General features: G+C 31.9%; 1 protein-coding gene across 1 annotated transcript in view; it reads left to right on the plus strand.

The window, feature by feature from the left end:
- The window catches only part of LOC143069143 (muscle-specific protein 300 kDa-like), a 226,470-nt gene that overhangs the window by 34,479 nt on the left and 176,312 nt on the right, over nucleotides 1-15,679 (plus strand). The window contains exons 5-15 of the mRNA XM_076243628.1: nucleotides 1,101-1,181; nucleotides 2,194-2,286; nucleotides 2,858-2,979; nucleotides 3,356-3,552; nucleotides 5,038-5,129; nucleotides 6,987-7,121; nucleotides 8,058-8,369; nucleotides 9,119-9,400; nucleotides 10,043-10,133; nucleotides 11,217-11,743; nucleotides 14,118-14,441. Of these exons, the coding sequence (XP_076099743.1) occupies nucleotides 1,101-1,181; nucleotides 2,194-2,286; nucleotides 2,858-2,979; nucleotides 3,356-3,552; nucleotides 5,038-5,129; nucleotides 6,987-7,121; nucleotides 8,058-8,369; nucleotides 9,119-9,400; nucleotides 10,043-10,133; nucleotides 11,217-11,743; nucleotides 14,118-14,441 (2,256 nt within the window). The remainder of the gene's footprint in view (nucleotides 1-1,100; nucleotides 1,182-2,193; nucleotides 2,287-2,857; nucleotides 2,980-3,355; nucleotides 3,553-5,037; nucleotides 5,130-6,986; nucleotides 7,122-8,057; nucleotides 8,370-9,118; nucleotides 9,401-10,042; nucleotides 10,134-11,216; nucleotides 11,744-14,117; nucleotides 14,442-15,679) is intronic.

Below are 15,679 nucleotides of genomic sequence, written 5' to 3' on the forward strand. Positions count from 1 at the left end.
TTTGTCAATATTTAAACACGGTATTAAAGTTTTCATTATTAACAAGGTAGAGATTCCTTAAAATTAAAGGGTTTTGAGATAAATATTGTTTTAGTCTTAGTTTTATCATCGTTTGAGATAAAAACGAAAGACACCTACCCGTGCTTGATTCACATTTGTGTATTCAATCGGCGGTAAAATGTTTATGTAGGTATTTAACCAAACACCCATTTTTTTCAATCTTGAAGGTTTATATGGTCAATATAACATATAACATGCCCTTTGGAGAAATTATATCTATTTTATTATTTTTATCCATTTGGTGAATTAGTTTTTATGAATCTGTAATTGAAATATATTTAAGGTTATATAGAGGTTGAAATTTAAGGAATTTAAAGGTTATAAAACAGTGGAATTTAACCTAAATTTGAAGTTTAGGCACAATTATGAACTATAATAATTTATATCAGTCATTTTGAAAACGGGAGATGATAGATTTTTTTTTTTAGAAGGACCCATTTAGAAAAAAATCAAAACTAGACCATTTTCTGAAAAAGTCTTACATTTGTAATTCAATTAAATAAAATAATTACTTCTCTGAAAAGACAAATTCTGGACCTTGGACCCACACTAATTTGAACCCTTGCTTGTGGTGTGTGTATTCCCAACCCAGAATAAAGGGGGTTCCAACCATATATCCCCATTCAAATGCATTGATCATCCAAATTTAAAAATGGGGGGGGGGACCCGACCCCTGGAACCCCACCTGGATCTGCCACTAGAAATTGTGTTTATATCTGATTTGATGCATCCATATATATGGTTATGTTTAACTGAACATATTATAGCTTAAGTTTGGGTCAAAATTCCTGATAACATTGATGAAGAATATTAATTTTGGGCCCTTGAGGCTGTGTGGTCTATGTAGCCCAACTACAGCATCCGCAGTCTCTCAACACTGGTTGTGATTTAAAACCCTAACACTGTATTAGGAGTATTCAACTCATGCTTCCTATACCATTAAAGTACTGCCATGAAAAAGCCAATAGTACTGAAAGTGGCATTTAACAGCAATCAAACTATCAAATTCGATGATATAATCTTAATTTTTCTTCTTGCAGAAAATGGAAAAAGGAAAACTAAAGAGAGTACATTATGTCAGCAACATTTCTACAGCACTAAACTTCTTGGAACAGAAAAAGGTAAAGTATAGTGAACTGTAGTAGTGATCAGTCAGAGTCATTCCAAAGATTGCATACCAAACTATTCAAGTTTTGATACTTGGCCACATGCTGTTGTTATTAAGGTTGCATGCAGTTAAAAACATTAGTTTGAAAAGATTTTATCGTAGTTGTCTCCTGGTAGCTCAAAGTCAGGTTTATGTGTCAGGCAAGTGAGGTAACTTTGTCTATTTGCCCACAGTAACTTTGTAAACAAGCATGTTAAAAATTTGTTTCAGGGTGTCATTATAATACATATCCAAAATTCCAAATTATCATTTTAAACAATCGTTAACATATTATTTTCTTCAATTTGAAAGAAATATTTTCATATGCTTAGCCACAATGAATTCATCAACTGCTTACATGTTACTTTGATCCCCTGCCTAATTGTCAACATTTTATAAAGAAAGCATGAACGTTTTTGATACACATATCCATGTTTTTATTATGCCCCATTTATGTGCATTATGTTTTCTGGTCTGTGCGTCTGTTCCTCCAATCTTTCAGCTGTCTGTCCCGCTTCAGGTTAAAGTTTTTGGTTGAGGTAGTTTTTGATGAAGTTCAGAAGTCCAATCAACTTAAAACTTAGTACAAATGTACAAGTACACATGTTCCCTATGATATGATCTTTCTAATTTTAATGCCACATTTGAGTTTTTACGCCATTTTCACGGTCCACTGAACATTGAAAATGAGAGTGCAGATGGGGCATCTGTGTTCTATGGATACATTCTTGTTTTGTTTTTTTTAAATCTTTGAACTGAAAGTTAAATTTCTTACAAAGAATTATCTTCTTAAATATTTTGGTCTATTGTTGTATTGATCTATCTTTTTGTGACTTCGTGATGATTTTGTCGAAATTAGCCGAAATCTTCTTACTTGATAATCTGCTCTTATCTGTCACGTATTTACCAAACTGGCAGGGACATTGATAAGATTGAGATTATCCATCGATTTTTTTTACTAATTTTAAGATTTTTTAAAATTTCAGATAAAACTTGTCAACATCAATGTTTCGGACATTGCAGATGGAAAACCTTCCATTGTCCTTGGATTAATCTGGACCATTATCTTGTATTTCCAGGTAGGCATATTATCTTAGATTTCGTCTGCTTAGATGTAATTTTTTAAATGGATGATTTTAAAAGACAATATTTGATATCTTATGTAGTCAAAGTTCACACTTATAAGCATAAAAATAATGACACGTTAGATTAATACGTATTTCAAATACCTGCTAAAACCTAAAAAATCATTTCATATGCAAGTAATTCTAAATGTTTTTGACATCTCAACTTTTTTAGGCTTAAACATTCAGCTATTGATACTTAAGTTTGCTGTATTAAAAGAAATGCACTTTTTGTTTTAGAGCTAATTTCCTAATGCATGTAGAACAAGACTTTGGTTAACTTACTTGCTCTGTTTGTACATTGTACAATTTTGATAGGGATTACAACCAATCAAATTTGAATAAAATATACACTATGACATACACAGGTTAAACCTTGCTTACATATATTGTTTGAAAAGCTTGACTAAATGTTTATACAAACAAAACAAACAAGCAAACCAAAGTTTAACTCTACAAGCATTAGGAAATTAGCTCTAAACATTGAATGACCATCAACCTTTTATGATTTATCATTTTTTGACAGATTGAAGACACATTCGCACAAAATGATGACTCTGGCGAACAGGCACCGCTGTCAGCTATAGATAAATTCCGAAAAAATGCAAAGAAAGCTTTATTAGCATGGACTGCCAATGCTATTACAAAGTAAGATTCTGAATGAAAAGATAGGAATTAAAGCTCTCACATGAGACTTGAATGACTATTTCAAAAGTTTTAACATATGTAAGAAGTGTAATACATTCATGATGGAAGAAAACAACAAACAACTGACTAGAACATTTCACTTGAAGCAGATGTGCTATTTTTTCCCTTTGAAATCCAGGAAAATTAATACCCCATGAATAATAGCTAAATTCACAGTGATCTATTAAACAATATTTTATTTTTTACGAGCTTCTTCTGACAGTTTGGTCAATTGAAATTTTCAATAAGTACTTTGTATTTTATTGACAACAGTAAAGAGATACATATGAAAAAATATTCAATTGACACATTTGTTATATACAAATTATTTTTGCAGAAAATATGGTATAGAAGTTAATAATTTCGGTAAAAGTTGGCGAGATGGTCTTGCATTCAATGCCATGGTACACACAATCAACCCTGACTTAGTAGATTTTGATCAGTGCAGAAAACAGGATGCTAGAACTAATCTAGAGCAGGCATTCTCAGTTGCAGAGTCACAACTTGGTATTGCAAGACTACTTGACCCTGAAGGTTAGTACCATAAAAGAGGATTGGTATTACATGCTCTAAAATGTGGACATAAAGGTTATTGAAAGTCACACTTAACTAGTACCTTTACTCAAAAATGGCCTCACATTTTAGTCCAATTCAATAACTGGACCATGTCTGGGTGCAATGGCATACTTTTAAAATGTGTGTCTAGCTTCTAGAAAAGAGGTTCTAAGACATATTCTTATAGGAGCTGTTGAAGGTTATTATATGCAGTATTGTTTGATAGTTGGTATACAGGAGCTAAGATTAACAGAAAAGTAATAAAATCTGTAACATACCACAAGTTGGATATTTGTGCTAAATTGCTTGTCTGAAGATTCATTTATGTTAGCAGTTTGTGGCTGATTGAATAAAGTGTCAATATTATGTCCCTAAATGTGAGATTGAAAGTAAGGTTAAGTCACTGTTGTATGAATGAAACAATTGATTTTAGAGGAAATTCTATAAAAACATCTGCTGGATTGCCGATACCAACTTCATGGCCTTAAGGATAGAGGTGTAAAGGCATACACTAAGACATAGGCTTGGCCCCCTTAGGGTTATGGGTTATTCAGATAGAAAAAATAGCAGTAAAATTCTCACTACATATTTAAAAAAAAAAGTAAATAAAGGTAACTTAGCATTTAGATATGATAAACAAAAACATATACAATACCTGAGAACAGAGGTCCACTTGTCGTCGGACTAAAAATCCCAACTAGTGAAATGAACATGTATTATATATGTTTTATCTGTTCTCTATATATGTGCAAAGTGACATTTCAAATTAAAATTCGGTTGATTTCCAAAGAATGTACCTTAGTACACTTCATATAAACGAAATATGATTTTTATACGAAATTTTTTTTTAACATCTTTCAGAAAATGGGTGTAACTTTTTAAGTTATGCACATTTAATTCTTCACATGTTTAAACAAATTTGAAAAATATTAAACTATTTACAATGTGTTTATAGTGACAGTGGCCATAAAAATTAAATAAGTAGAAAACATCTTAAATTCAAATATATAGACTCTTTTGTTTACATTGGGTTTTAATACTTTTTAATGATTTATGCAAGAGACAACGATTCACTTTCTTTTGATTTTGCAGAACGCTTTTATATATACTTGAGATTTCCTTTTTATTTACCAGTTGGTTTTGAACTGGACATCTATACTGTGATTATTTTAACCCATGTTTGGGAAAGTTCAAATAAAAATGTATAATTTCAGACATTGTGAACTGGACTTCTTTCTATACTGTGATTATTTTAACCCATGTTTGGGAAAATTCAAATAAAAATGTATTATTTCAGACATTGTGAACTGGACTTCTTTCTATACTGTGATTATTTAACCCATGTTTGGGAAAATTGAAATAAAAATGTATTATTTCAGACATTGTGAACTGGACTTATATACTGTGATTATTTAACCCATGTTTGGGAAAATTCAATTGAAAATTTATGATGTATTATTTCAGACGTTGATGTTGAGAAGCCTGACGAGAAATCGGTCATGACTTACGTTGCCCAATTCTTAAAGGCCTACCCAGAGGCTGGTGAGGACCCTAGTGTAAGTACTTTTGATTTAGAGATTATAATGGTATTTCATGCAAAAGAAAATTAATAGAATGCCTTTCAAAATAAAAGCACAAACTTTTGAAGTACAAATGTATTATTTCATATGTCGTGAACTCGAATTGCAAAATCAAGTCTTTTTGTAATATCCTGCAACACATTTCACAAAAAATCATTATATGAGAAGTAATACTCCTAAGTCATGAAATTTTATATAATTTAATTTTAAGTAATTGGTTTTCAAATTTTTACAAAGAAAAACTCTTTTAATGATAAAAATAATATATTGCTACTTAAATTTCTTTGATTCTCTTTTTATACGCCCGGGACGGGACGTATTATGGTATACCGTTGTCCGTCCGTCCGTCCGTCTGTCCGTCCGTCGTCCACACTTCGGACAATAACTCAAAAACACCTACACCAATTTCCATGAAACTTAAGTGAATTGTTTATATCTATTGACGTAAGCTCCCTTTGGTTTTTTTTAAATTTCAGATTTTAAGTTTTGGATTTATGGGGCTTTATTCATAAAAAAGGGGGGATTTTCAACACTTCGGACAATAACTCAAAAAGGCTTTCACCAATGTCCATGAAACTTTGGTGAATTGTTTATATCTATTGATGTAAGCTCCCTTTCGGTTTTTTTTAATTTCAGATTTTAAGTTTTGGATTTATGGGGCTTTATTCATAAAAAAAGGGGGGATTTTCAACACTTCAGACAATAACTCAAAAAGGCTTTCTCTAATGTCCATGAAACTTTGGTGAATTGTTTATATCTATTGATGTAAGCTCCCTTTCGTTTTTTTTAATTTCAGATTTTAAGTTTTGGATTTATGGGGCTTTATTCATAAAAAAAGGGGGATTTTTTACACTTCGGACAATAACTCAAAAAGGCTTTCACCAATGTCGATGAAACTTTGGTGAATTGTTTATATCTATTGATGTAAGATCCCTTTCAATTTTTATAAATTTCAGATTTTAAGTTTTGGATTTATGGGGCTTTATTCATAAAAAAAAAGGGTGATTTTTAACACCTCGGACAATAACTCAAAAAGGCTTTCACGAATGACCATGAAACTTTGGTGAATTGTTTATATCTATTGATGTAAGCTCCCTTTCAATTTTTATAAATTTCAGATTTTAAGATTTGGATTTATGGGGCTTTATTCATAAAAAAAAGGGTGATTTTTAACACTTCGGACAATAACTCAAAAAGGCTTTCATCAATGTCCATGAAACTTTGGTGAATTGTTTATATCTATTGATGTAAGCTCCTTTTCAATTTTTATAAATTTCAGATTTTAAGTTTTGGATTTATGGGGCTTTATTCATAAAAAAAGGGTGATTTTTAACACTTCGGACAATAACTCAAAAAGGCTTTCACCAATGTCCATGAAACTTTGGTGAATTGTTTATATCTATTGATGTAAGCTCCCTTTCAATTTTTATAAATTTCAGATGTTATGAATTTTTATGCTTAAAAAAGGGGGGATTTTTCCAATTTTGGGACAATAACTAACACTTTCACAAAATTTTATGTATGGATGAAAAATTAAAGACAACAAACTTAGTTAAATTTGAGGTAGCCTTAATAGTGCCAATTTTTTTGTGCATTTTTATTTATTATTTGGGGGGGGGGGGGGGGGGGTATTTGACAGGGCTCACACTATTTCTAGTTGATCATATAAATTCATTTAAAGCAGAAAAGACAAGTTAAAAGAGCAACGGGCGTATCATGCGCTAAAGCGCAGCCCTTTATTACAGTAGTATAAACATTTGATACATTTTAAAACTGTTTGAACTTTTTTGGGAGTTGAATTGAAATTGTATAAAAATATGATTTTACTTCTAGCTATCCAAAAGGAAAAACCCAGCAGAACAAGAGATATCTGATTACAATGATCTGCTCACCTGGATTAAAGAGGAAGCTGATGAGCTTCTACAAATCGTAGACCAACCAGTGACAGACAGACAGTCAGAATATATGGTAAGTTCTTCCAGAATTTAGACATCTGCTTGAAAGTGGTTGCATGGTCTTGTAATCCATCTAAAAAAACGATTCAAACAAATTTGTTTAGTAAATGCATGAAGATTTTGATTTTGTCCATTGTTTATGTTCAAGAGTTTAGTTGTCTGCTTGGAAGTTGTTACACAGTCTTGTAATCCATGTAAATTTAACCTATTCTAATCAAATCTTGCATATTATGACTTGGATGGAGAGTTGTCTCATTGACACTCATATCACATCTTCTAATATCTATAAAATTTGTTTGGTATATGCATGGTGATTGTCCATTGTTTATTTTGGATAATTCTGTGAGACTTTCTGCATTATTTGGATTTGAACACATTAGTAGTGGTTTCTTTTATATGTTGAAGATAACAATGGCTTTATTAAGTACAGATAAAGGGAGACAAATCAATGTTCAATAAGCAATTACAGTAACAAACTTATTCTCAAACCACTAATGCCAAGTGCATTGAATAAAATTTGTATATATGCTGAGTCATTGTAGAAAAATAATGCCAACACAAATTGTTGTGAATGCATAACATGTGTGTCTTTTCTTTTATATGAATACATCCAGAAAATTTGAAAACCCTAAAAATGAATTGTTTGAAAAGGGCTCAAGTAGATATAAAGTACTGTAAATTCAGAAATTATTGCGTGCATTTATTATTGCGATTTTTTTTATTTTAAGATGTAAATGCCATTTTAATTTTTAAGATATTGAGAAAAATTCTGTTTAATTCATATAAAATATTTCAAAATGCGAGTTTAAATTATTGTGTTCACAACTCTGTCGCATTTTCACAATGAAAACCTTGCAGTAATTTGAATTTACAGTATCTATGAAAGTAAGTAAGTATTTAGGGAAAGTTTAATCGAGAGTTGTTAACCCATTAAATTCTTTTATTTCAGGATTACTTAGCATTTAAAACAGAATTCGACAGACGACAGAAGATATTCCAGAGGTTAGAGGAAAAAGTAGTGAGCAAAAAAGCTGTAAAAATTACTCCCAAAATGTGGCAGGAATTAGAACCCAAATGGCGAGACATTGCTAGACGTACTCGTATGTGGTTATGGAAACTTGATGCTAGTCTACCTGGTCGTCTCGGAAAGTTTGGTGATTGGTTAAACCAAGCCGAGGAAATGTTGGAGATTGAACCTGAGAACCAGGAAGACCATATAGAAATGGCGGATCAACTTCTTAAACTGTTAAATGAACACAAGGTATGTTTATTAGTTACTTTAAAGACAATATGGTCTTGCTATTCAACAGTCTATAACAAGTTGTCGTAGTGATTAAAATAGTCAAAATATTTGTCACTTTCTTATCCTTATAGGTGTAATACCACCATTGATTTTTCCCTATTAGTCTTTGTTAAATTGGCACTTTTAAAAAAATCGTACAGTATTTACCTTTATTTCAACCAAAGAAATACTTTGCATGTGTAAAGTTCAATCCTTTCCAGTGATACAGTGAAAATTTCACACTACATTTCATTGCATATAAGAAAGTAACCACCGCCGAGGGTAGACAACCCAATTTTTAAACTGTTATTTACTGGTTACCTGCTTTGGTAACTATGTAACCTTAACGTTCCAAAATATTTTATAAGACCATCAAATAAAAAAAGAATGATGCTTTCAGACACCCAACATACATATTTACGTGCATTGAAATGCAGGGTTAATTTTCTACAACTGTCAAATTCAAGGGAATATTTTTTTAGGCCTACTTTCGTATGCAACCGGATGTGACGTACCATGATTTGGTGGTATTACACCTTATAACCAGTAAATAAGTATTGAAAACAATTAATTTTTTTATTGAAAATTGCCATAATTATTTAGATATATTTGATGCTTTTGGGCTATACCACTGCCTGAGTAGTTGATAATTCAAGATAAACTGTTCAATTTTATTCTGAACACTCCTGTAGAATTTCCAAATGACCATATACTTTTGCCAATTTTAGGACTTTTTCAAAGAGATGGACCCATACAAAGAGTTTTTCTTGCAAGTGAAACGTGCAGGGAAATACGAAGGAGAATTCATCCCACCACCACAAATGGACAATTTACACACTAGGTTACAAGTCGTCTGTAAAGAGGCACCAAAACGTGAGAACTTACTACAGTATGACGAGTTCAGATTCAGACTTGCTGGATTCAGCGCAGCTACTGAAGAAAAACTGAAGATATGGTTATCTAAGCTAGGAACACAGGAGGACGTTGAAGAGATGGCTATGGATTACAAGGTAAAGGTCATCTAAGGTCATGGATCATATAACCTCTAACCTGAATAAAGAAATACTAAATGAATATTTTTACCTGATAGATTTAAAGATGTGCAGAATAGTAGCAGTTTAAACATTAAAACTATTTATTTAAGTTGACACAGGTCTGTTTTGTGAAAATTTAAAAATAGAAAAATAACTTTGAACATATATTTGTTAAAACCATATCACCTCTTTTAAGTAAATGTAACACCTTCCCTCTTACAGGTATCTCAAATTATTTACCAGTAATATACTGTAAAGGTACTATTATTCTTGAGTATCAAATTTTGTGGTTTGTCAGAATTACCTTAGATAGTGGTGTACTGAATTTGTGGATTTACTAAGGGCATCTGAGTTTTGAATGGAAATACCACATTTCATTGGGAATTTGAATTCATGGTTTAATCAAACCAAGAAAACCATGAAAATTGGTACCCCACAAACAATAGTACTTTCCCAGTATGGTTAAATTTACCATGAAAATTGGTACCCCACAAACAATAGTACTTCCCAGTATGGTTAAATTTACCATGAAAATTGGTACCCCACAAACAATAGTACTTTCCCAGTATGGTTAAATTTGAAAACTTATATTATATATTTTATATATTATTTTTGCAGGACTTTGTACAGACTAAAAATTTATTTGCAAACTATGACAAGATGCTCAGTGAGACAAAGAAGAGAGGCGATGCTTTCAGAAAACATGTCTGTAAGTATTTAAACACTCAAAATGAAATTGTTAAATAGTAATTTAAGGTCAGATTTAAGAATTGTGACATTTATTCTAATTTACCTTTAGAAAAAATGTGTTGAATCCGTAGGATGTATTTTTCAGCCTTTACGCAAACAAAAATCCTTGGCAATTTCAACCTTTTTTGAACTACAGGGTTTTTCTGTATTCCAAATGAAAGTATCACAGAGGGTGGTAAAGGGTTATTTTCGTGCAACGTGATCGCTGTTTATTATTTTACGTTCAACATGTTTTTACTTTTTTATTTGACGTTCAGTCGTGCAAGACGGGTGCCTCGTTCAACGTGTTCTGCTTATTTAATTTTACGTGCATCGTGATTTTCAAAGTCTAATTTTGCGTGCTCTGTATTTTTCAAATAAAATTCAAACACTTGGCAGGGATCGTCATGCAAAAAAATACTTTTTTAAAAGCCATAAACCAATTATATCACAAATGTGTATACTAAATTGGGAATATCAAGTAAAACAAAGAGTCAATATATACAAGAAGACAGTGACTCAGTCACAAAAGGTTCAAATAAAAGTTTTCATTTTTCGTGCAATGTTCATTACAGAAACTATTTCACGTTCAATGTGAAATTATGTCTTATTTCACGTTTTTTTCGTGCAAGCACCCCCCCCCCCCTTTACCACCCTCATCACAGTCAATTCAACAAAATGTGAACATAGGTTTCAAAAGTAGTTTCTGCACCATGGGATACTAGAATGTAAACCAATGAAAAAAATAGACCAGACCAATTGGCATACAAGAATTTGTAGTTATCTTTTAATTTTACGATGTTCAACCAAAAGTAAATCACTTAAATATGTATCTCTGACTATATATGAGAATCTAATACCAATCTTGAATAGTAATTGTATATTTATGAATATTTCAAATATGTGACAAATGATGAAATATTTCTATATGATAAAGATAAATAGCATTATAAGGATGTATCAGGTGCAGTGACCATCTTGGATAAGAACTAAAGAACTATTATGTTATCATATATTTTTGTTTAGAATTCAAGAACTTTAATCAGTTGTTTAATGTTTACAGCAAAGGAAGAGGCTGCACAGATTAACCAATTTGCTGACGAAGAAACACAAAAATGGAAAACAATGTCTGCCGAAATAAAATCTTTACAATCTATGTTCGATGAGGGATTAGAGCAGTGGAGAAGATATAATGGATGTTACGATATGGTAATTGCATGGATCACAGAAGGAGAACAAGTCATGCATGGCGGAACAAAAGAACAAATTGAGGAATATTTTACCGAAATTCCACAGTACGAAGAAAGACTTCAATTTTTAAACGAATCTGCAAACTTTTTGATTGAAAATTGTCAAGAACCTATTGCAGAAGAAATTAAACAAAATGTTAATATGATTAATGGAAGATTTACGGAATTAGTGGAAGGATATCAACATTATAAGAAAGTAGAAGTGATTGGAAAGGGGAGACAAGAATACCAGCTGGGAGTAGATAGAATTTCAGCGTGGTTACAAAACGCTGAGGAAGTATTGGCTAAAGAAGTTCCATGTAAACATGCTGCATTGAAGGACCATTTACAGGATGTAGATGTAAGTAGAAAGCATGTTGAGAAAGTTCACTGGTGGGTTTAAACATTGCAGAAGGGGTTAAAATAGACAGTAGTAAAATTACAAGGCATTTTCCAAATAAATTAAATTTTGCCAGAAAGTGCATGTATGTGTTGAGGTGGGGGTGATTAGAGTAACAATGAATGATTAGGGCTCTTGAAAGAAATTAGATTTTAGCCATTTTGTGGATATTAAATTGTATTCAGAGTATAAAGTCTTAGATGTTGCACATACCAAAAAAATAGTAACAAAAATACCAGGCAAACTTAGTATGAACATCATAATATACCAGAGCAAATTTGCCAAAAAAACTAATTGACAGAATGGAATATATTTTTGACAAGCTTTGAAAATGAAAATGTCTTACAAAAGGACAGAGAAAAAACATGCTTGATTGTTTAGAACTAATATAGGGCGGATAAGGGAAAGTGGTTGTTTTTATCAAATTTCTATATATTTGTTAATTAATTTTGTATTTGTGCATCCAGATATTTGAACAGGAGAACTTGGATGTAAGTTCATCAATCAAGTCATGGTCCTTGATATATATCTATATATATATATCTAACAAACAAATGTCTATATCCCAAGCATTGATTTACTAATCTGAAAAACCAATTATCCTTACATGAAGTGTTGACATTTTTAGCATGAATTGTTATACTATCAAAACTATCTCCATTTGGACCAAAAAATTGAGGATATTATGGAATTAACATGCATGATTCATTATTAAAGACAGTTGACACTTTGCATGGGGTTTCATTGGAAAGGAAATCCATATAAATATATATTTATTCATTAGCTAAATTATGTAATGTGTGAACATTTACAAAAGATAATCTTGTGTTATGCAACTTGATCGACTAGTGACAAAGCATTTATTTCTGTTCATTGTCTCTTCTGTCGTCTGATAAGAAATTGCATTTGTTATACCTTCTCTCTCATGTATCTTAGCAATTTCTAGATTTGAATTCAAGATCAAGACCTCATTTTTGTCGAGCCTGCAACTTTTGTTGCAGAAAGCTCGACATAGGGATAGTGATCTGGCGGCGGCGGCGGCGTTAGCTCACTTCTTAAAAGCTTTATATTTTAGAAGGTGGAAGACCTGGATGCTTCATACTTTGTATATAGATGCCTCATGTTACAAAGTTTCCGTCAGTCATATGTCCAATGTCCTTGACCTCATTTTCATGGTTCAGTGACCACTTGAAAAAAAAGTTCAGATTTTTTGTAATGTTGAATTCTCTCTTATTATAAGTAATAGGATAACTATATTTGATATGTGCGTACCTTGCAAGGTCCTCATGTCTGTCAGACAGTTTTCACTTGACCTCGACCTCATTTCATGGATCAGTGAACAATGTTAAGTTTTGGTGGTCAAGTCCATATCTCAGATACTATAAGCTATAGGGCTAGTATATTCGGTGTATGGAAGGACTGTAAGGTGTACATGTCCAACTGGCAGGTGTCATCTAACCTTGACCTGATTTTCATGGTTCAGTGGTTATAGTTAAATTTTTGTGTTTTGGTCTGTTTTTCTTATACTATATGCAATAGGTCTACTATATTTGTTGTATGGAATGATTGTAAGGTGTATATGTCTAGCGGGCAGATGTCATGTGACCTTGACCTCATTTTCATGGTAACTCAGTGGTCAAAGTTAAGTTTTTGAGTTTTGTCTTTTTATCTAATACAATATGCCATATGTCAACTATATTTGGTGTATGGAAATATTTTATGATCTTTATGTCAGTCGCGCAGGTTTTATTTGACCTCATTTTCAAGGTTCATTGGTTTTTGTTTAGTTATCTTGGTTAATGTTAAGTTTATGTGACAGTTGTAATAAAGCTTAGCTTTATACTTAGGACTAGCAACATAATATCAATGATTAGTATAGAAGGCGAGACATTTCAGTGTGTGCACTCTTGTGGTTATCATTTAAATGGTCCAACTAAATTAATGTATGTGAAAATGAAAAGACCAAGAAATGAGTAGATTTCACTGTTTTGTTCAATTTCTGGGGAAATGCCTTACTTCTCTGAGCATATTTGACAGCTTGTCCTGAAGTGTTCAGACTAGCATTGATGAATGTATGCTCTTTCCCTGCAAATTAAAAGAATTCCATTTCTTTTCCCAATCAGTTTGATATTTAAAATAAATTATTAATTTGCTTTCATTTTCATCATATAAAATTAAAAAAAAAAAAAAATGATGTTTTTCATAGTAATTTAACATCTTTTACATTTTAGCTTTTATTTTTCTTTTAGTAGCTTTTAATTACATTTTAAATATTAAAAACATATATGGATTTAACAGGCAAATTGTTACACAACTTATTTGCTCTGAATTTCAGATGTGTGGCAATCAAGTTGCAGAAATGGAAGCTGATTTCAAAGTGACCACAAAAACAGCGCAGTCACTGGTCAAGGATTCAGAGCAAACGATGGTCAACGAAATGTTACAAACTCTAAATGTACAAAAAGAAGTCATTGTACGACTTCGTAAAGAAATCCCAGAAAGGATTAAATACCTCAAAGCTGTGCTTCCTAATGTAGAATCTCTAGAAACTGGAATATTAGATTTAAATGCCTGGCTTGTTAAAGGCGAGGCATTATTAGCTACACACAAACTAGACGGTGACCATAGAGCAGTTGAAGAACGCCTTGAGAAACACAAGGTACTTGTCTAATTGATTGATTTGTTAAATATTGTATTTTCATTATGATTATGAATGTAAATGTCAGAAATTTTACTTTTATTCATCAGTACAAATCTTCTAAATCGATCTTTATTTTATATGTTAATATCAAGAAGGTTTAGAATATGCAGTTAGTTTGCTCAAAACAAATCAGTATATTCATACCTGTCAACCTCTGAAAATGAAAAGTCAGGTCATGACCTGCATTGAGAAAAAAAATCTCAGGTCATAACGCGTATGACATTTTGCGGGCTCAATTGAAGAACAAAAATATGTTTACATATATAATTTATATAGTCAATATGTATATGAAACAGTTAGAACATGTATACAAGTTTATTTCAGACTATTGTTATATTCCATAGTAGCAGACTAGGCATTCTTTAAAAGAACTGCACTTGGTTTCAGTTCATAGCAATGCAAATGTGTATTCATTTTACAAGAAAGAAGAGCACACAGTGTATCCTTATTAAGATCAGCCCTAAACTCTGTAGCTATTTTCTTTACTAAAGAAAATGCCCTCTCACTGTCTGCATTGCTGTTTGGCAATGTTTTAGAAAGTTTTGACAAAACAAAAAATCTTGGCTTGTTAAGAAAAATGTCATGCAACTTGGACATTTCTCCCCAAAATGTACCAATGTTAGTTTCAGGGGAAGTGCAAAGTGGAAGTTCATCTAATGGGGTCAACTGATAGTCACTGAACTCATCTTGTAGCTGTGTTGTCTCTTCATATCGTTACGTACAATGTAGCTCAGGTAAACAGTCCTACATTTTGACTTTTGGTTACATTGAAAAAGACCGATAAAACCGAAGGTCGTATTACTTCTAAATACCGGAAACAATTCGGTCAGAAATCCGGGTGAAACGGGTAATGTTAGAAATTCCCGGGACCCGCCGGGTAAAGAAAAACTCCCGGGTGAGAGGTGAAAATAACGGGTGTCACCCGCAAAAAACGGGTGAGTTGACAGGTATGGTATATTACACAATAATTTCATGTAAATTTAGATGACCAACCAAAGTGCTGAAACCTCATGTTAAATTACCAATGATGCATCAAAAGAGATTTAATTCAGAATAGTGAGAGATACCTATTTACATATAATTTGATTAAACAAATTACAATTTTAATGCAAAAAATCAGCAATACATATTTTGTCCCACATCATTTTCAATATGAAGTCTTTTTTTTAATGTAAACCATTACATATAAAAATGTC

Source organism: Mytilus galloprovincialis, chromosome 3 (genome assembly GCF_965363235.1).
Source record: "Mytilus galloprovincialis chromosome 3, xbMytGall1.hap1.1, whole genome shotgun sequence".
Classification (NCBI taxonomy): domain Eukaryota; kingdom Metazoa; phylum Mollusca; class Bivalvia; order Mytilida; family Mytilidae; genus Mytilus; species Mytilus galloprovincialis.